Genomic DNA, 22,900 nt, shown 5'->3' on the forward strand with positions numbered 1-22,900 from the left:
ACGTCGCGAGAGCATCGTCCGAAAAAAAAGGCGCCGTTCGTCACACTCGTAATGAATTCAATAAGTTTCTTTTTTTTTTTTTTTTTCTTTATTTTTGTCTTCTACATCGAAACTCTGTACAACATTATAATTCGTACATGAGTTAAATGAGTGATAAAATTACGAAGTAATTGAGGTCATTCTAGTGGATGTAATCATTCATCAAGATAAATATTTAGAAAAAAAATCGAAGAACGCGTCTGACCATGAATATATTTATATATATAAAATAATAATTGAGGAAATGTTTCAATAACAGAGGAATCCAAATAAATAACTTACACATTTGTTTGTAATATATTGATTTAATTATTTTATTATTTTTTTTTTTTTTCATTTTTCTTTCAGGTTTTATTTATGTACATAATATAGTATATTGCAATAGGTAGATCAGTGAATTCTACAGCAGTGATTATTCCATTTTTTCATTCTTTCTTTTCAATATTCATGTATATGAACCTGTACCTATTTATATATTTAACAACAAATTGATTAACATCTACGTAGAGACATAAAACGTTCGTGTGAATAATAATCGTAGTGATAATAGTGGGTATCGGTGATAACAATAATAATATCAATAATAATAAAACGAATGATATCAATAACGATAATCGCGTTTGTGAGGGCGGGAGATGGACACGGGGTAGGGAGGAAGTGTGGAATAATAAAAAAAAAAAAACATTATACGCATATACAGATAATGGTTTGGGGCTATAACCTTAGCATACATATAACATAATATCCCAACTTATACACATGTACACGGTTAGATGGATGAGTTAGATGAAAGAACAATCGATGTCTTACGTAGCATACAATATATTTACAGAGAGTAATTAATCGTATATAAGGTCACGGGTGATTCAAGGATTCAATTCAGTTATAGCCTTGTTCATAATGATAAAATCAATATTTATTAAAATAATAATAATAGTGTTATACTAATAATAATAATATGCTAACTATACGTGAACATATTCAAAGGTAATAAATGATCAGTCTTTCGGCTCTCTAAGACAAGAGTACTCACAATTTCACATTCATCTGTTTGTTCTTCGTTAATTTTTTTATTTCGTTTTACCCTTTGCGATTTTCTATTTCACTTCACACGCAATGATATATATATATATGTGTATGGATATAAGAGCCCCGTCGTTAGACTTTGAGGTGAAGAGATATTCGATTGAATCTCCACAGTGTTTTTAGAATAAAAATTCTTGAAACACTGCGAGTGGATTTCAACTGTACGTTTCACAGACGTTGTATGCAAGCGATTGTTAATTATGGTGAGTGAAATGTAAATTCATCAAAAAAAGAGCGACTTTTAATACCACAATATATATAACGTTACTCGGTGTAATTTGCGCGCCTTTTTTCTTTTTTTTTCTTCTCCTCTTCTTACTTTTCAGATTATTATTTCTATTTATAATGTACGTGATCGTGTCATCGTTATAATTTTAATTCCTACCACAGACTCTTGCACTCTTAGCCTTTAATTTACAGTATTTCAACATCACATGCTAAATATCTCGGCGATAAAATAAAAACATCAACAATAAGAAATGGCTGTATAACATGTATAATAATATGGTATAGGTATATAACAATATATGCGCGAGAAGATGATAAACGGTTGTTAAAAATGTAAATTAAAAAAATAGTAGTAATAATAATTACTGTACTTATATATTTAACGCGTGATCTAACTCATATTTAATAATATCATACACACAGATGCGCACGGTGGACATTCGCAGAAAAAAATGAATTTCATTTTTACGATTACTGCAGTGCAGCGCTGAAGAGTTTTTACGTTTTTTTAATTCTTTTTTTTTTTTTTGTTTGATTTTTCTTTTTTTATCTCTCTTTCCTGACCAGCACGAGGACGGAACCGACGTTAATGATATCACTTTGTATTTTAATTTTTTTGATTCATATCTTCACTCTCTCGGATCTGCACTAGCCGTTTTTCTTCCCATTATTTTTCCTCTATTTCCGAAAAATATTCCCTGCACGACGCCGAGACGTCGCGACGCCATTATACCGCATGACGCGACGCGACGATCGGGATATATAAGTCGAATTTTGCGTGCTGTTCACGAAAACGATTCTATTTCCTCTTAAATAGCTATCAGTATTACTCGTATGGTATATAATTCGAAGACATGTACTTTCAAATATGCATAATAGCTCGTCAAGTTTATTTGATTTTTTTTTTTTTTTTTCGGTTTCAAATAATTTTTCTGTCATTCGTTATCTTTTCCTTCTCTTTTTCCTTTTTCTTCCCATACGTCTGATGAAAATTTCAAGTTATCGTACAAATGCATCGTAGCTCGAATGTTCTTTTTGTCGGAAGAAAAGTGAAGAAAAATGAAAAATAAAAGATAGAGAAATAGAAATTTGTATTTCACGCCGCCGTTTTGAGTACATATACATATAATACAAAGTACGCATATATATATATATAAAGTGAATAATTGCGACCTCGGAATCTTGTAGCACCGTATTATTCATTATTTCATGAAAAATAAAACCATGTGATAGGTAAAATTTTCTTTCAAAAATCATTTTCATGCATTTTCTCGTATCGTAAGGCACTTAAAAAGTAAAAAAAAAATTCTTCAGGTATACCTAATATACGATTCGTATAATATAATATATAATATATGTGATATTCTCGAAAAAATCATGATTTATATATAGCAACGAATATGTGGCGATTAAAAAAAAGAACGAAACAAAAAAGAACAATAACGATAGTAACGATAATAAATAAAATAAAATTATGTAAATTGATTCTTTTCATCAAAACCCACTAATATTGTAATAGTTTATACGTTTCGCGTTATCATACACTCATGTGAAATTCGAAAACAAAAAAAAAAACGAAAAAGTGTTCCAAATTTTATATATGATGTATATATTAACGTATACCTTGAAAAATCATCATCTCTCGCCATTTCCATCTGACTCGCAAAAACGAAATAAAAATAAAAATAACAATAACGTTAATAATATATAATGTTAAAATCGGAAGTCTAAACATAATTGCATACAAGTGACGGATATAAGCCGAGTTATTTACAGCGTTTTCCTTTCTTTTATAACACGTAATTGGTATATCATCGGTATATGATTAATTGTTTGGCAGGTGATATTATGTAAACTGCTGATTCAATATTAGGTCATATTATTACGTTGACAAACTCCTCAGCGTTTTTCGTATGAAAAACAAATTAAATTACATTAAATTAAATTAAACTATGATAAAATGAAAGTAAGTTTGACGGTTAAAAATTGATAATTTAATAGAATAGTAGGTATGCATCGCATCGGATCAGGCTATTACGTAAATAGTAAACTTAAAACTAATGATAAAATAAAAGGATAAAATTAGGATTGGACGCGAACGGGCGACCTTTTAATTGTTTGGCACAGCGAATTCACGTTGCTCGTTTTAAACCTGTAACAGATTAATGAAGAACATGGGAAATTACTCGCGGTGTAATAAATAAAAGAGAGGCATGCACGCCCGAGAAAAGCTCGGGGATAATTTTGGCGAGGCGAACATGCAGCGACGGAAAAATCGAAACATTATTCGCAGGGAGGGCGTCCTCGGGCGTCCCGACGCCCTAACAGGACGACAGTACGTGGTCGTCCCACGCGTCTAGACGACCCGCGAGATTTTATGAGGTGGTTCTGCCACGCCCCTATGTAACCGGCAAACCGGTAAGTAACTGACTTTCAAATAATTCCAACTTGTACGCACGTACTCACTCGGCAGTAAACCGCAACGCTGCGCCGACAATGCGAATTGCTATAGGAAATTGAGATACGAGGATACGAGCGATATGAAAAATACCGACGAGATAATTCCATCGAAATTCCGTACGTGCGAGCGAGCACGGGGTTACACCGGAGATCGTCGACTTTGAGCGATTCTGGTAATTACGGACGGAAGCGTATCGCCGCGGTGTTACCGCGGCTAATGAGGTCTTCTCGCGCACGTTCCGTAGCACGTACGTGTTACATACGTATGTATATCTGTATTAAAGTTGCGGACAACTTAGGATCCCCGTCGAGTAAAATATGCCCGGAGCATTCAAGAGTTAGTGCTGTGCATGAATGGGCGTTCATATAACCGGTACACTTATGCCGTTGACGTTGCTCTGCCTGTCGCGCGACGCGTACAACGGAGCAATGAAGGAATTTCTAACGCAGTCGTAAACATTTGGCCTTTATAGCTCTGGATTGCAGACTGACTAACTTATATACCTGCGGTATACCCCGGCGAACAGACGCGATTCTATTTATAGAGAGAAAGTTTAACGTCGTATCACGTATACGTTATGAGCAACGATATGCGTGTATCTGACGTATAAATTTCAATTAGTACAGATCGATTCGATACGATTTTATTTCTCTAGTTTTCATTTTCCGGAGAGTTGTTTCGAGGGCGAGAATTCTTTTGAATTTGAAGAAAGGACGGATGAAAAAAAAATAACTAGTATTCGCGATGCGAGATATGAAGTTTGAGATTATTGACTGACAATTTGAAACTCACCACAAGAGCAGTAGCTGCAGCGTTTCCAACCCCCTCTGCGCGTTCACCGCGTATCATATTCTCGTCTCATCCCTGCACGTGGATGTGAACTCGTTCGATGATTTTCCGAAGAATTGGTCGCTGAATGAGAATCGTAGTAATTTCATCGGATCCGTATGACGTTGATCATTGAGCCGCTGCGCGATACGCCTTCGAACTCGGTTGTTGTTGATTTGTCGATTTTCTTTTCTTTAATTTTTTCCAATTTTTGTTCTCTCGTTTTTCCTGATTATTTTCTCTAGTTTATTTAGCTCCGCTGTTGTTGTGTGTGTATGAATATTTTGTTTGTTAAAAATTTTGTTTCTTTTTCTTTTGTATATATCTTTATGAAGCTGCGCGTTAACACAGATCTCGTATACCATAGCAATATAAGCCAGCTTCATTTCATAATTCGTATACGCAGAGTAAGCCGATATCACCAATACGGTGAATCGTTGACGAGGTGATTCCACGATGCGAATTCACTCCACGCTTGCATGTTAGCCCTAGTTGCGTCGCGGAGTCTGTTAGCTTCCCGGTAATTCGTACCGTTGATACCCATCTGGATGGATGTGCCGTCGGTCGCGTTGCCGTTGCAACCGTTGGATAAGGTCGTCGTCGTAGTCGTCGAACTTATCAATGTCATTCCGTTGGACTGCGGCAGTTTCGGCGATTGCTGAGGCTGCAAATGCACCCAACGACGTTCTCGTTTTGTTAAACGATTCACTCTTTGCATATCATCTCTTCATATATATATATAACCTTTCTCTTTATCTATTACAATTTTTTTTTTATCTCTTACTTCTTTCATTTTTTTTTTTTTTTTTCATTTTTTTTTCTCTCTTACAATATTATCATCAAAAATATTCGACTATATATATATATGGGCGTGTATATGTGCGTGTATATATATATATATGTATTTTCATTCATATCATTCTCCATAGCATGGTATCGTCTATATAGTCTACTAATAATTATCTACGCTTCTCGAACAAAAAAAAAACAGAAAAAAAATTAATACAAAAAAAAAGATAACATTCTCTTATAAACTACGTGTACATAATTTAATCGTGCGTTTCTTTTATTTTTCTATAAATTTTCTATCGCCTATAATAATGAATTTATTATTATATCTAGATCGAGCTGCTTACGTATAACGATTACTCTCATGTACACGCTAATGTATAGAGTATTTCTATGTTTAATCGCATTCTATTCACACCAGAGTAATGAAATGAGTATTATATTTAGGAAATTTTGTTCGTTTTATTGAAATTTTTTTTCTTTTTTTTGAATTTCATTCGTGTAAAATAACGTCTATATATAGTGATACAAAATCTAACAGTCTTTCGAAGGGGAATGTCAAATTTACACAATACAAGGAGAGTTAATCGTAAATTTTTTTTTCTTCTCTCCCACCAGTATAAAGAGTTTATAAGAAAATTGACCGCATTTGTCGGAACGTTATTAGATACTCAGAAAAAATATAAGAGTTGTCCGATAAGAGGAGGAAAAAAAGCGCAAATAAACTAGGTAATTTCAATAAATAAATATACAAACGGAAGAGGTTTCCGAACGCGTTACGATACATCCATCCTTTGAGAAAAGATCAAATGAACGAATTTAAAATTTTTTTGTAAAAAAATATACGTGGGAGTGTATGTATATATATATGTGTGTGTGTGGGTGCAGTATTTTAATAGAAAATCTACATCGATGCAGCGAAAGTGATGAGGGGAAATAAATAATATCAATGAGAACAATTGTTCGCTAGAGAGTCAGTAAAAAGAAATTTTTCACAGCTTGTAAATTTTCACTAGATATCGGCTCAATATTCACCTCGGGCTTTTTTCTAACGATGTAATTATTCCCCTCGTTGTTGTCCCAGTATTCTTCGCCGCCGACGCGATAGCATACGCAAAATTCAATTTTCTCGGACCTCGGCGGTAGGGTCAAGCGGAAGCGGAAGGTGTCGTAAAGTACAAGGGCTGCTTGAGCGGCTCCGGGTTGAGCAACGTAACTGCAATGAGCGTCCTCGTGCGACTGCCAATTGTCGCTGCTCGCCCTCACGACTATTTCCTTATCGTACGCCAAGTTTTTCACTTTTACTGTTCCAACCAAACACTGTTCGGCTTCTCTTACTATCACATTTTCTAAACTGACCGCATCTTGATCCAATTTTCGACGGAACGCGAGGTAGTCACTGGCCGGCTGGGGAAACGTCGTCACCCATGGCGTCGGCGCCGCTTCAACTTTTACACCCCGAGTTACGCCCGCCAAATAAGCGCTGCTCCATAGAGGTGGTACGTTGCTCGGCTCCGACATGACCCTGACCTGGAATCATGGAGAAAAAGGGGGTAGGTCAGCGTCGCCGGTCGCGAAGTATGCGATCCTCAATTTACAGAGGTCACCGATTGTGTCATTGCATGTTTATCAGATGTCTGTTGGCGGAAACGGCGAGGAATTTTTTCTTGAAAAAAATAATCAGCGGATCCGCCCCACGAATCCCATCGGGGGCGGAGGGTGCGTTACGCAACAACGACGTTAGGTAATTGATTGATAGAATTGACAATCGATAGACTTCTAAATTAAGGACAATTGATAAAAGCGATCGTTTAATCGATCACGTTTAAGCGAGAAGGGGAGCCGCAGATGAGACACTTACGAAATATTTTACCTGGGTAAGCGGTCGGCCGCGATCATCGGCGAATACGACCCTCTTCTTCTGTTTATTGTTATTGTGCAAACTGTCGAGAGGTAGAGATCCCGTCGAGAGACATGGTCGTATCCTGGGTGGTACCGACCTCGTTGTTACTTGCGGTGAAACGACGAGTGGTCGATAAAGCAAGGTGCTATAAACTGGCGGACTGTGCCCGAGTATCACCTCAGCTGGCATCGCTATCGAGCACATCGAGATCTGGAAGCAATAGAATAAAAAACAAAATTAATTAATTGATCGAGAAAATAATTAATTAATTACGACGTCGGCCGCTCGAATGACATTACTTATCGCGTGGCGCAAGTCGCCTCAAATTCGCCGTCTTATCATACTCACATTCTTTAAAAATTGTGAAAATTAACGACAATTAATATTGTTAGTATTTCATTTCTTCCTGTCGTAGAGAAGAAAAATTTTCACCGTCATTTTATTCGGACGTTTTACTCTCCGCTTGTTCGTCCGCACTACAATTCGTACAGTTCACTTTTGTTATATTTCCATTTAATATTCGCACACGTGATCGATACCGCGTAGAAATCTGCAGCGGACGAGATCATATTGTCATCTCGTGAATGGGAATTTGAGCGAGAGAATTTTTTTTTCCACAGCCTTCGCAGGGTTCCTTTTTGTTCTGACGCAGGCGAGAACCTGGTGCTTCGAAAGTCGAGGAGAGACTAGCGGAGCGAATGCGATAACCCCAGCATTTGGAACTGGACTCTCTTCGGAAGGTTATGCAATATCAACTTTGCGCACTGCTTTTCGCATGCGGTTTTCTCCTTCTCATTTTTATCACGTATATTCCGCAAGCGGCGATACGCTACGTATATTATATATCGAGGGGTTCCGCGATAACGCCGTTTAATCGAAGCGTCTAGTTTTATTCTTTCTTTTCTTCGCTCATTTCTTCGCGCTTTCGTTTCATTCCCTTTTTTTTTTTTTTTCTTCTTGTTCTTATTCTTTCAATGAAAAAAATTTATCTCCACCCTACACTATTTTTAGCGCGTGTACCGTAGCTCGCCGCATCTGTACAGTGAGCTTCGCAAAATTGATTCGATACGAGCAAAGTTGCTAAGAAAAAAAAAAAACAAAAAAAAAATAATCGCGCCATTTATTTATAGTACAGATCGAGCAAATTATTTATGCTTGTTCAGACACATGTCCACCTATAATACACGTATCTTCTCCTTGAAGCGTCTTTTCGCGATAACCGTATGTACCAGTAATTGCTCGATTAATCTACAATACGCATAGATGTACACGATTTCGACCTATGCGTGGATTAGCGTACGTAGAAAGACTTATCTCGACTCGATCTATCCGCTCTCTCCTTATCGTTGTCTCGAGCATCCCACGCGCACGTTATCCTACGTCTGACATTCCGGTCTGTCGGATGCGTATATTGTGCGCGTACGACATACGATTAAAATTAGATTTCGTACAGGCCAATGGACTGCGGAATGTGCGTGACGGACGGAGACGCGACGTTGTTCAACGAAAACGAACGAGAGAAAGAGGAAAATTGCTTTCAAACGAATCGCCCGAAAAAAAAGCGCCGCCGATCGAAGGATCTCCGAGAGATGAATGGGCGCGTCGAATGTGTACTTGAAAATTATGATATAACACGTCGTGTTGAGATTTGAAATTAGTCACGAACACCGCAGGGTCGTTCGGACGTCCTCGTTCCCGTATTTTATCGGTACACACGTACACATGAATGTAGACGCGTGTTAAGTAAGGTTCGTTGTTTCGTTCGTATATAGTTGCTCCGAATTTTTATATTCTTACAATGAGAGCTGCATTTATGTAAACGGAAATTTACAGACAACGCGATATCCACGTGCTAGGTACCACGTGGTCAGCTATATTGTACTTAATAATATTATCATCGGTGGCATTATTATTGTAATGAGTATAATGTACGAGGCGAAGCGTTGCTCCTACTAACGTCACATCCATACAATTTGTAAAGGCGTGTGCGGCTGAATGTGAAAAATTGCCTTCGATCTTGCGTGCACTGCGGGCGAAGAAGAGCGCGAAAAACGAGAAGAAAAAGAAAAAAAAAGAAGTTCGATACGATCGGAAGAGATGTGAAATTTAGAGTAGTCGAGAGTATCGCGGAAAATCGGTGACGAATTTTAATCTTCGTTTCGATACACATGCAGGGAAAGCGTGTGTTCAATTTAATCTTTTAATCTCAGAACGTGCTCGAATAAAAAAAAATTTTTTATTATACGCTAAAAAATTTCGAATTGTATATGGGTCATCGCGACACTCGAACGATACAGGCGAATGAAATATATATATATATATATTAGATCGATCCGACAATTTTAATCCCCACAAATTAATTAACCATCGGTTGATACGATGACATGCCCGAAGAAATCATGCGCTATCAACGAGAGCGAGGAAAAAGCTCGATCAAATGTAAAATACGTACATACGAATGTATCGCATGAACGATCACGTGTGCGGCGTATTTTGGATCGCCTGATGGTGAGTAAGTTTAATATTTACACAGATATATATATACGTGTATTGTATTAATCGAGCGCAATTTTAATCAGTCGGCGAACTCTCTTACGTACGCACACGTGTGCGTTTATCACACACACGCGTCTGGGCCGTGGATGATCTCCCTCCGTAATCGTAAAGTTATCGCATCGAAACTTGCGAATTTATTTCTAAACGAAACTATCGATCACCTCGTCTAACGGCGTATGAAATAAATCGGTGGCGCCGCGAAAATCGGACGATCATTTTTCGAGGGGGGTATCGCGCGTCGCTTTCTCTCCGCCGATCGAATCCCAAAAACCGGTGTATGAAGTGAAACTTTATTTATTTGATTTTTTTTTTTTTTTTTTCTCAAGCGATCATCGATCGTATCTGTATCGATTATTTGCCAGACGTAATTCCGATCGAAGGCTACGCGAGTTTGTATAACATTAAATCAAATCAAACACGTCGATTAAAAAAATGTCTATTTTTAAAAACGCTTCCGCATCCGCAGCCCTTGAACGTTATCCGATGGACCTAGAACGCCTTATACTATATACAGTCACCGCGAGTTCAATGATTTTGAAGATAAAAAAAATTATACCTGTGCTACAGGTATCGTTATACACGACGTACTTGAGTCGGAAATTAATTCGATACTCCTCGAATTCGAAGAACGATTAGGAGGACAAGGATATGTGGTACGAATATATACCCATGTATCATAAAAATTCGACCTTCGTTTCCACTTGTGTGCGAATATTAATATACACAGTTGCACTATATATACCAACACGATCACCGATGACGCTACTTTCGTACGAGATCCTAATACCCGAAGGGACCTTCGTAAGCGACCTTGACCTCGAGCCTAGGTCAACTCGGAGGTAATATTTCGACCGATTTTTTTCAAAGTCGCGCGCCTGATGTGCAGCATAGGTGCGATACTCGCCTCTATAAATATACGTCGACACGATACGATCTCGTGATGTGCGTGGGAGGAACAATAAATAAACGTTAAGTATTACGCGCGATCTGTACGACGAATGTTTCAACGAAAAAAGAAAAAAAAAAGAAAAAAAAAACGAAGCTTCGAGACAACTGTCTGCCACTAATATGTGTATACCGTACATAAGTACGTGCATATGTACAAAACCCATATACTCGCACGTACCGACTACACATGGACAGTTCGCACGTTGGTTTCACGCATGCCGCGAAATATAATTTCAGAATTCTTGCGCTAAATTTATCGGCGGGCGGCGAACACCCCGCGCGTTTGGAACCGATCCAATAGATATACGTCTGACGAAACATCACGTGACGTCTATTAAACTACATCTACATTCATTGAAATATGACCTCTGTCGATATGGGTGTGTGCGAAAAAAAAAAACAAAAAAGTAATTATGTAAATCAGGAAACGTCTTTGCATTATGACGCTAAATGTATTATATGTATGCGAGTACGCGACAGTGTACGTATATGGATCGCATTTCGCGAGGGTGGAATTTTTCCATAATTTCAATTCGATCGTTCGATCGCGTTCGATCGATACTTTGCTTCCCTTTATATTCTCTTATTTCAGTTTATTATTAACGACGTTGATCTACATATTCCTATGTTGGTAATTCGGGATGAATGTAAGTATCTGCGTTACACGCATATATACATGTAATTTGCACTTTGATTTATCGATTCGCTGGACACAATCGTTCCTTTTATTATCCATTATACGTTCGTACGTTGTACGCTCGGCGCACTCGTACGATATTGCAATTATTCTCGATTCGATTATGTGTCAGACACGCGCGGTCGGTCAACTAACTCAAGAGTCAAGTGTACGTAGTTGTTCCTTAATTTTATACTCCGTTGTAACGAGGCCTTCGAAATTTGTCGCGGCAAACGGACTCGACTCGTCGTCGTCACGTATTTTCCCGCGATTTCATTCCGCTTTCGCAGATCGTAAAAATAGCGACAATCGCCGCGTACGCCGATATTCAATGTCGTGGAAAGTCTGCGGCTAATAACTTCGCGGTATATAATTATACTCGCGACGATAACGTAATTCATGTGTGTTCGATTAATTGTTATAGAATCTGCTAGACCTCGCGCGCTTATCTAACGACTATATTCCATCACACGTACGTACGCCACGTATGCAACGTCGGCTTGAATATATACATCGCACTTTCTCTCCCGTTACAATTACATATACACGGTATAGGAATATATTCGTATGCGAGAGATAAAATGCGTTCTCCCCGTTTGACTTTTCAACAGTGAGAGGATCAGCGCGGTCAGTCCACGCGATACAATCCTTATCGTCGGGTAAGAATCCTCGACGAGGGCGTAGACACGCTGCACCCAGCTGCATACGCGATAAAAAAAACTGCAGTTCCAACGCCTGAGGATCCGCAACTTGGATGACCTCGTCGTTCGGGGTGCGGGTGGTAAGGCGCTGCGGATCGAGAATGAATTTCCACGGATATTCGAGGGGTGTGTCATTTGATGTATATCCACATTACGCATCCTATGAAATATGATAAGATTTTTCTCGAGAAATCAAATGAGCGAACGCGTTGTAAAATTTTACATTGTTCTACCGTATCATATGTACCTATTTGTAGAAGATGAGGAAACTCTCGACGAAAATAGATCTCCATTTCTCTAAAAATAGACGTAATGATATTCAGAGATACAGAGTGAAAGAGAGAGAGAAAGGAACAGGGATAATCTTTAGAAATAAACCTGATGTAATACAGAATTCCTCGAGTACATACGGACCCGAGTTAAAAATGTCGTTTGAATATCCGACGACCACCGGAGTCCACCTTTTGCAAAGAAATGGCCGTGAAAAGAGAAGAGGAGAATTTCTGAATAGATAATCAAATAATCCAACGACGTATATCGTTCGATTGGTAATCGAGCGGGTATACAATGAAACGAGCCGATGTTTCCGCTGTTGGTGGTCAGGCGTGTTGCTGCAGAGCGACGAAGAATAAGGTATAATTTTAGAAGAACGTGCTCTTGCAGAACGGCCGATGTGTCTGCCAATAATCTCCCGACGAGAGAAACAAAAAAAAAACAGCAACAGCAGCCGTTTTATTTTCAACCAAGTGGAGTGATAATGTAATGGCTAGACCTCGCTAAAATTTATATCAGAATAATTGCGTTAAATTGAGAGGACCACTTTTGACGCAATCGGTTCCTGATATTTTCCCAATTTTCGGCTAACAATTCCGTTCGATTGTCTGTACAGATAATGGGATACATCGGAGCGGAGTATTTAAAATTTTTAAACAATAATTCACCCTAGATTTTCCGAAGCCTTATCCGTCCGCGACACGACGATGACACAGGCGACGCGGCGTGAAAAGAATCCTTATTACGGATCGCGACATGGTATACCTGTATACACGTGTAGAACCTCGTAAATAATGTTACACAACGTTTATCCACCTGATCGGTCGAAGAATGTCAGCTCGGTGCATAAGTCAGATTACGAATGTGCCGTCGGTGTTGGCCGAGAGTTGAAGGGGTTAAAATTATACAAGTGCCGAAGAGGTCAAACCGTGCGGTCAATCAATGATAAATAGTATACCGCACTCCGTGGGTGTTTCGACTCACTTTTTTTTGCTCTTTTTACAAAGTTGATTGCCCGTGAAAAAAGTCCATTGTTCAGGATTACCCGATTATACAATTGGCGAATCTATGCACCGCGTATTCATTTATTTATTTTTTTTCAACAAATTTTCAGCGAAATTTCAGCGCTGTTCAGCGTTTCAATGTACAGGGGGATCTTCCCGTCCTCGTCGTGGAATACGTCGAATGATTTTCGAACTTTACCCCTTGGTATGTATGTGCTATAAAGCAGCTATAGAATTCGCCGTTATCGCCTTGAGCAGCGGCAATATATGTATGTGCACGCTGTATCGTGCGTTACATACGTTAATTGTATTGTACGTATACAGATACCTGTGTTAACAAATGTCTGCAAACAAGATTAAAACTATATCCTCGATAAGTGGACAACGCGACGTACGATCATATATTTTAAGACCAAGATCCGTCCAATCAACTCGCGATCGCGTTATCGTCCTGAAATTTATTTAGGAATCGAAGGCATCAACCTCAAACATTATATATATATATATATATATATATATACATCTACGTACACATTGGTATGTAAACATTTTATTTATATACCGCTTAAACGCATTCCAGAAAGTCGAGCCCAGATTCTTGGTTATATACCCAGTTATTCGTTTCATCAGATATGTGCACGTATACACCTATATACATATGACACAAACGTCGATGTGGAGGGAAAAATTATTATTAGAATAATTGAACAGCTGTTACATTTTGTCCCTGCGGATGAGACTCGATCGAAATTTTTCATTGCACGTTTGAAATTGGATGATACAAAATTTTTTACCGAACGAAAAAATTTAAACAAAAATTTATATTCCGGCAATATGCAAGTTGTACAGTGGCGTGTAATCTGTATAATATATTTATGATAAGATGGTGAAAACCGGTCCGGACAATCAGGTACATACATTTTGGAACATCAGTATCATCTCTGTATGCGTGACGTATGTACCGGGATTTCTTTTAATGAGATAAAGGAAATACGATCGCAATAAATAAGTCGATTATAATTTATACGTGGTGCACGTATATATTTTAAACTTTCGTCGATGGCGCCATATTTATATACCTACACGTATACTACGTACGTATAAGCGGGTTCGATAGACTAAACTGGCTCTTGACCACGCGTTTATCACGAGGCACTCAGATGGGACATATATATTATTTATATATAGCGACAGCTATGTAATGTGCATAATGCGAAAGCTTGGAATAAATTAAATACAGAACAGCTATACCGATGCCGCCGATCGAGTGTCTCCGCGCGACCGTTTCGCAGACGTTATGTACGTATATTTAATCAACGGTGTACATTAGCCTTCTACCGCGAAACTGCAAAAATATTGAATTCCAATTATTTATTCTACCTATTCCATTTTTCTTTCAGCCGAGACAGAATTTCGCGACTCGAGCGAACGAAATTCGAGCCTTGTTAGTCGTGCGGCGGTAACGTAACCTGCACGTAGCATAAATAAAAATGGCGAATTATCCCGCCGCCATTTACGATATCTGGCATTCAAATCTCCGGGGAATTTTACAATGTCCATGCTGTTTCGCCGCCGATGTATCATGACGTTTCGGATCAACCGGAGACGCGTGCGTCTCCGCCGCACAATTACGATATTGACCTAGGCTTTCCATAATCTTTTATTATACGTTTATAAGATAGCCGACGATATGCGTGCGTGTGCGATGATATAGTATGTATAATATACCGAACACTTTTTCCCCGCCTTTTATTTTTATAATATATTTTTTTGCTCGCACCGAACGATCACGAGGTCCGATTCACTCGGACTGCACGTCGATGTGGCGTGAGAATTTTAATCGCACGACACGACAAGTTCAAATAATTTTATATGTATACGTCTAATTTAGACGGAGGAGATTAATCCCGAGCGGATATCAAAAAAACTATAAATCACGCGGCGCGTTCTGCAGAAAATTTGTTAAATATTTGATCGCGCGTATATATGAAACGAAACACGCATTGTATGTATGTATAAGCGCGGTGTGTATACTATTTTAATTACGAAGTGGCTAATTGGTTAACACGTGGGTTAATTGGAATATATAGATTCAACGATGATTTAGCGGCGATCATCACGCGATGAAGACATATCGCTCGATCGACCTAAATTTTCGAGTGTCATACGCGCCCGCTGCTGGATGGTTTCGCCTTGAAATTTCGCATTTCGTATTCGAAGATTTGATAATAATTATCGTATCGTGTATTCCAGGACTTTCGTCACTCGACATTTTATCAAGACTCGCACGTACGGGGAAATTACGTGTGTATTTCGCTATAGGTGAAAGAGTCGACAATTGTAATTATTTGTTCAGCGGGACGAGAAAACTGCAGGGCGAATATATGTATACGTATTATACATTTCATTTAGCGAGCGAATGTTAATTACGAAAAGTCTCGTTATATGTTTACCAACGTTTCGCAAATATGTACATTAGCTTCGCGAATTCCGTACATCCACCGTGATATATATACATATATAGACGATTCGCGCGTACGTGAAATCTTACTTTATACATCTACATCTCGCGCGTAGCAGCCTTCGACCCCATGGAGAACTAGGCACAGTTAAATTCGAAAGTAATTATTAATCGTAATGGCGTTCATCCGGTTTATGGTAGGCGCTGGAGAGTTCGCGTTAATTTGTTCGATTAACGTCTCAATTAACGAGATACAGATTTACAACGGTGAACGCGTGACCCCGTGTAAAAATTGAGTCTTGCGGGGACCACCGTCCGTACCCATAATACCGGTCGTTAATTAGTCACTGTTCGTGGGTTCTCAAACGTGTCGTACAAGTTACCTTTCCTGCAACGCGAGTATGTGTATAGGTATTATTATATGGCTATGTAAAATGTCCGCCGTGTTGTGAAAAAGGAATATACATATAGGTACATATAGAGTAGTATATGTATGTATATATCGAGAAGCGGAGGACAAGTTTTCTTTCACGCTTGTAGAACACAAGCCCTAAGTAGTCGGATTCTACAGCAGGTTTATAACTCCTATGATGTTATATAGCTCGCGACTAGGTATCGAGTTTCCTATACGTAAGGTTGGTTTTATTATATGTATAATATGCACTCCGCGTGTTATTATATATCTGCATTATTCAGAGACGAGACGACTCGTATTCCCTTTAGAATTTCATTTTGTAATCAGTTCTCCATTTCCACCGTGGGTACAATAACGATATTCGTCAAGTGCATACGAAATAATATTCTCCAAATTTCTCTTCTCTGTAGGACAAGTTGTAAGTAGTTTCGTTAGATACAACGTACTTACTATACGTAAATATTGCGCGTTGAACCTTTAACCCGCAATATTGAGAGTTAGAAAATTAGAGCAATCTTGAAATTTTTGTACAAACATTTCTGGTTAAGCGCAAAAATTTCGTTAATCGTAATTGCAGATTTCTAGCGGTATTATCTAATTATGTCAACTGTTAAGCCGTCGCGCAATTCACGATTACAACGTGTGTGTGTATCAATATTATGATACGCATACGTTGTGAATTTTAGTTACATGGTGAAATGTTTACACTGTTTTCTTTCGAATGATCATTAGCCCCTGGAGAAATAGATTTCACAATAGCGCAGAAGTCCGACTCGTCCGTCCCTAGAATCTAACGAATATCGACGGATTAACGGAACCTGTGAACAAACAGGAAACACGCGTCTCTCTCGGAGATTTGATTTAAAACGTTTTCACTTCTGTGAACCACATTCCCAAATTCCGACCTTTTTTTTTTTCCATCTCCAGGACAGCCTCCGAAAACGGTCCGTAAGCCGGTCGAACGAACGTGCGAATTTGAAAAGATGGTAACAAACGAGGTACGAGAGAAAAAAAAAGACGTCCGGCGCGCCCTTGAATTCAGAACAACCGTACGCAGTGGTGGGAAAAGTAAATCATGGTTCCAGCCAAACTTATATACCTGAAGGGCGCGACCTCCGGAATGAACTCCTCGGGCGCTTTCAACTTGATCGTGGGTTGAGCGAACTCTCACGAATCTGTAAGATTTTTCAATGTTTTCCAAAATATCGAGGTATTTACTCACCGATTTTTTCTTGAATTCCGTCAGCGGAGAAATAAAACACAGTTCACTGTTCCTCTTCTTACTTTCGACTTATGAATATTCTACGAATATACGTTAAAATAGTCTTGTTTGTGCTTAATAGAAATCACCGGTTCACGTTTTAAAATTTCCAATTCATCAACGTTGCAATTTAACTAACATTTAACGACAATTCTATAAATAATATATTGACATCAGTTTCTCCCGCCGGTTAAACTGAAACTGTACGGCGTTTTATTAGTTACTCTATTAAAATCATACGACAAATGATACATCATAAGTATTTATTAATCGTGTTATTTATACTCATCTTTGAACAATATTGTTTTAATTAATTATTCATTTATTTATGTTCAGTAGAAATTATTTGACTAATTACACGGGTGAGGTACGGAAGACCTCATCGTTTGAGCCGGCCGCGCCAACTGTGTTTTTTTGAGACCGATTCTTCGGTTTGTCCTGACATATCGAAGAAGTTTACGCATGCGCGTTCCACACCCGTGGTCTTCACGTGCACGATGCACGAAGACCAATAAAATCGCTTGCAGAGAGCGTGGTCGGAAGTCGGGGCCAATAGCGACCCTCGGGCCAAGAAATTTTTCACACCGAAGATTTCATCCCGCCGGTTAGGTATACGGATCGAGGATTTTTGGGACGGACACTGCCTCCGAAAAAAAAAATGACCACGTGCATTTTCCGAGCCCGGCCCACAATGACACGGAAGACCCGTGGCTCGGTATCTCGGTCAAACTGCACGCACGAAGAAGAAGAGCCTGAGGTCGCGTTCTTGTTTCTGCCCTTCCGCATTTTTTTCTTCCTATCATTTTTTCTTCACTTTTCGTCCCCCGATAGCGCGTTTTTCATGACCCGCGCGCCCGACCAAGATATTTTCTGCTCTTATTTATTTCATACATTTGTTCTCCAGTTTTGTTGTGGTATATTATGTTTGTACTTTTGAACATTAGATAGCGGCCGACGATGATCCCTGCGCCACGTGTTTCCAAGTCTTTGCGCTTTTTATTCACGCGTGATGACCATTGCGATGATAATTATTCGTATATTATCATATATATTTTGGCACGTAGTAAATCGTAGTAACGATTTCGTCATCATTTGATACAATAAAAAAAAAAAAAAACCGACAAATCGTTCGACTTTTTTTTCCTTGTGAATTATTTCGCGCGTACATGTCACAGTTTAATCTGTGCAGGGGAAACGTTTCGATCGACGTTTACGGGATCGGATCGGAAATTTGCACGTGTCGATTTGCAGCCGATCTACTATACGTATATGTATAGACGGTGATATCTTTTTGCGTCTTTTCGCGTTGCGGTTTCATCTTTCGAGAGTCGTCGTTAGAAGCTCGTGTCCGCACATCGGTCGGCTACGTGTATGCGGGTGTCCTGCACATGTCGTTTATAATATCATTCGACAAAACAACGCAATTGTTTGCCTCGAGTTTCGCGTGACGAACGAGAGCAATTCACTGTGTTGGTAGAGCTGTTGAAGAGTATTTCGAAAAAATCTCCGATGAATTTGTACACCCATTCATCTACGGACCGGCTTATATAATTTAAAACAAGCGTGTTTAACGAGCTTATTTTTAAGGAGGACGAAAAAAATCTGACGACAGCATAAACGATCTTTTATATTACGACACGATCGATCACTGGAAGCTGCATTATCTCGCGTTGGTTCGTTTCAAACATGGCGTGTATAAAATGTACATAATAATATACGTATAAACGTTCTACGAATATATTATACTTGAGGAAAGTGAAGTATATACCCTTGACCTCAAAAACTGCTACCGTAATGCAAATCTTTGCCGTCGTTTTGAGTGCAGAAGAACTCTGCAAAATTCCTAACAAAAAAGAACAAAAAAAAAAACGAAATCCATTAATGTACAAAACATCAAAATTAGTCAACGAGATAACGCTGATGCAGATCGCTATGTTTGCGTACCTCATCTTCGCGACGTTGTACTTCATCCGCAAAGTCTGTTTGGCTCTGAATTTCTAAAATTGCCTGCAACGTGCGTTATATCCACGAAGGAATAAATAGCTGCCGAGTATTAAAATAATCTCACGTTCGAAAATATGTAAATGCGTAGTTTGAGAATTGTCCATACAGTTAGAGGATAGTGTCCACGGATACAAAAATCGAATGCAAACTCGATCGCGATGCGAAAATTTTCAATAAATTTCACCGTGCGCTCTACTTGTCTGTAACAGCCGTATGTGAAAAATAGTGGCCACCGGAGAGTTCGTTGTTAGTCATACGCATCAGCGTTGCTGCGGCAGGGTCGTAATATAATGTAAGGCCCCATCAGGCATTCGTATATGTATATGCATTCGTTCGTTCGTACATACGTACGTTATGCGTTCGCCCATGTACCTATAACGTAGGTACGCATAAGTACAACACGCGTAACATGAAAGTTGACTATATATCGGGTCCTTCGAGATGCTTGCTCCGTTCTATTTATAGATTCTCTCTCGAACGAGTTCCTTCGAACGTTTTCTACACGCTTTTAAAACGCTATTCGAAACGAAGTTGGATCAGGTGAGTATAGTACGTATGCCGCTTGTACCTGTACACAATATACATGTACGTATACCCGTACGTACGATACACATGCCCCGCGTGCAACATACCTGCATAAGTTTTCATCAGACCTTAACTGCACCTCGGATCGCGTGCGGACCAGACAACCGCGCCCTACGCGCCTCACACGAGACGTCGCGGGCTCGACCCACGGGCTCATTGAGAATCGGTCAGTCTCTTCGAATGAGATCGCGATCCGATCATCGCGACGTCTAGATACTTTTGGAAATTTTCGTTCTTTATTTTTTTCCAAACGCAATGACTTCTTCCGTCGGTGGATAAAAATAATCTCAATGGATTTCTAGCGTTGCCCGGGGGGGTACCGCGTACCGCGCGTATTCGTACGTCGCGAATTAAGTGTCGAGGACGCTGACTGAGAGCGATTGAATTAATTAATTAGTGGATATACGGGTGTACGCGACGACCACCTTGACAACGTCGCACAATTTTCGCTCTCCCAATTCTCAGTCGTTGATCATTTAATTGTTTTTCTCCTCAACGATGTTCTTTAATTGTTTTTTCTTCTTTTTTTTTTTTCTGAGATCCGAACCGCCCTACGCCGAGTGGAAGTTACTCGGCAACGGGCGAATATGAACGAGCCGCTATTGAACGGTAATTCGAGATCGAATTTATACGAGCGACGAGCTATAAAAGCTCGGTAATAACTTTTTTTTTCGCCGGGTCGACGTACGACCCGCGAATTCGAACGGAGTCCGGATAATTATTTTCACCGATCCGATGTGCGCGCCGAGTTTCGGTCGGACGAAACGAGTTGGCGCGACTTTTTAATTTTTTTTTTTTTTTTTTCTCTGCATTTTTTCAGAACGGAACAACAACGGAAAAGTTGAGAATTTTTTCACTCACCGTTCTCGGAGAAGAGGAGAAAAGCGAAGCGCGGCAACACTCCGGATGAAAATGGTCGGTCGACGAGTTCGGAAATCGAGTGTGTACTTTCGATTGAACGCGGATAGCCCGATCGGCGATTCCACTCTCCGTAAGAGTTAGTCAACTATTGAAATCTCGGGTGAATATAATTAAACGCGCGAATGTACGAGCTGGTAAAGTTACAAGCTCAGATGAAAGAGAGTGATTTTCTATCGTATCATCTGTAATAATTGTACATAAATAATCTCGATCACGTCGCGCGTCGTCGCCGCTTTCTTTAACAACAATAATCGACACAACGTAAACATCGAATAATTCCACTGACGGACAAACATGTACGAGAACGTTTATATGTCTTATTATAAATAATTTTCCGTAAAAAATTGACAATCATTGATCTTTCGTGAGTGTCGCAAGTAAAATATACAGCATTAGCGAATGCATGCGCGGAGTGCCGCAAACAAGGCGCAAATAACGTGATCATTTTTTTTTTTTTTTTTTTTTTTTTTTTCTTTTTCCCCTCCATTTTTTGAGTTTCTGTTTTCTATTTTGCTAATTTTCATTTTTCTTTCTCTCTCTCTCGGCGCTCTCTTCCGATACAATAACGACGTACGGAGTAACGGCGTGGAATTCTGTGTTACAATTTTATCGGTTATATTCCACGGTGATTTTTACTATTTTCTCAACAAATATCTGCTACATGTATTATACGCGCTATTAATATATAATTAAATGCTCGCGGGACAAAAAATAATAATACAAGTTACGATTCCTCCACTCGCGTATTGTATAGCTCTCTCCGCCGTCCTATACGTATTATTATAATAATCAATAATATTACAGTCGAGGCCGGATTCGTTATCGGCAATCTTTAGCCGGTGTTAAAAATAAGATAGCCGTGTGTCTCACCCCCCTTTAATACAGAAATAAAAGCTTTCTTAATTACACTGGTCTTTCCAGACTAGGAAACGTCTGACATTTATCTGAGTATGAAAAATTAATGGTTCAGGGTTTAACGGTAGTTACGAGCGATATCATTAGCATTAGTTTCTTCTCATCAATTATATATCGATGCCAATTATCGTGTACACGAACGTCCGACGGTTATTTAACAATTAATACGAAACTGCATATCTCGTAATTACTTATTATGTCATCCAGTTTCATTTTATCTATTCCGTTTATTTTTTTTTTTATTACATTATAGAAATTTTTCATCATTCAAAAATAGTCCATCGCCAATATTAAAATATAGATTAAATTTTTACCCTATATACGTACCACACGTATTACACATATGTATCAGATATCCCTACATATAACGTGGTCTATTCATCTGAAATATAATTAACTAACTAATTATGTATGCGGATTATATTCCGCGTCGTATATACATACATACGTTAATTACAATAACAAATTATTCGTTGGAGCGAAAATTGCAGGTAATTAGTATTCTCGCGCGACTCTTCGAAGTGCTGCAGCAATTTATCAGGACCCTTCGTTGTTATCATTATCGTTATTGTTGTTATTATTTATCATACATCTCGCACATTATTTCTCGTTCGATCGAGTCCAGATTAATGGGCGCACGGACATTAATCAAATTTATAATAATCGAGTAAGTTTAAATGCAGCCGTTTTGAATCTGCGTTTAAATTTCTATGTATCCGATTGAAATCCGTGGATAGAAAATTTTATACGTAGAAATCTGACCCGATTAATTAGCCAATGCATGTCCGTGTAGATTGACTGCAGCATTCGAATTATTGTACACGGTGCAGGTATTTGTTATGTATG

At 38.9% G+C, this 22,900-nt stretch overlaps 1 protein-coding gene across 4 annotated transcripts; it reads right to left on the bottom strand.

Annotated features, from left to right (window-relative positions):
- Window positions 1–328: 328 nt before the first annotated feature.
- Window positions 329–21,327, bottom strand: LOC105690809 (protein phosphatase 1 regulatory subunit 3C). Of its 4 annotated transcripts, none has more exons than XM_012408912.3 (5): window positions 21,080–21,327; window positions 7,293–7,544; window positions 6,467–6,961; window positions 4,607–5,306; window positions 329–3,505 (listed from the first exon to the last, which is right to left on the bottom strand). In XM_012408912.3, exons 2-4 carry the CDS (start codon window positions 7,536–7,538, stop codon window positions 5,061–5,063), a joined length of 987 nt encoding a protein of 328 aa, XP_012264335.1. In that variant the 5' UTR covers window positions 7,539–7,544; window positions 21,080–21,327; the 3' UTR covers window positions 329–3,505; window positions 4,607–5,060. The 4 variants fall into 4 exon arrangements, with proteins under 4 accessions (XP_012264335.1, XP_012264334.1, XP_012264336.1 ...); XM_012408911.3 differs by lacking the exon at window positions 21,080–21,327 and adding an exon at window positions 17,591–18,620; XM_012408913.3 differs by lacking the exon at window positions 21,080–21,327 and adding an exon at window positions 17,591–18,616 and having other exon boundaries at window positions 7,305–7,544.
- Between the last annotated feature and the right edge of the window lie 1,573 nt (window positions 21,328–22,900).

The sequence above is a fragment of the Athalia rosae genome, chromosome 1, assembly GCF_917208135.1.
Source record: "Athalia rosae chromosome 1, iyAthRosa1.1, whole genome shotgun sequence".
NCBI lineage: Eukaryota > Metazoa > Arthropoda > Insecta > Hymenoptera > Athaliidae > Athalia > Athalia rosae.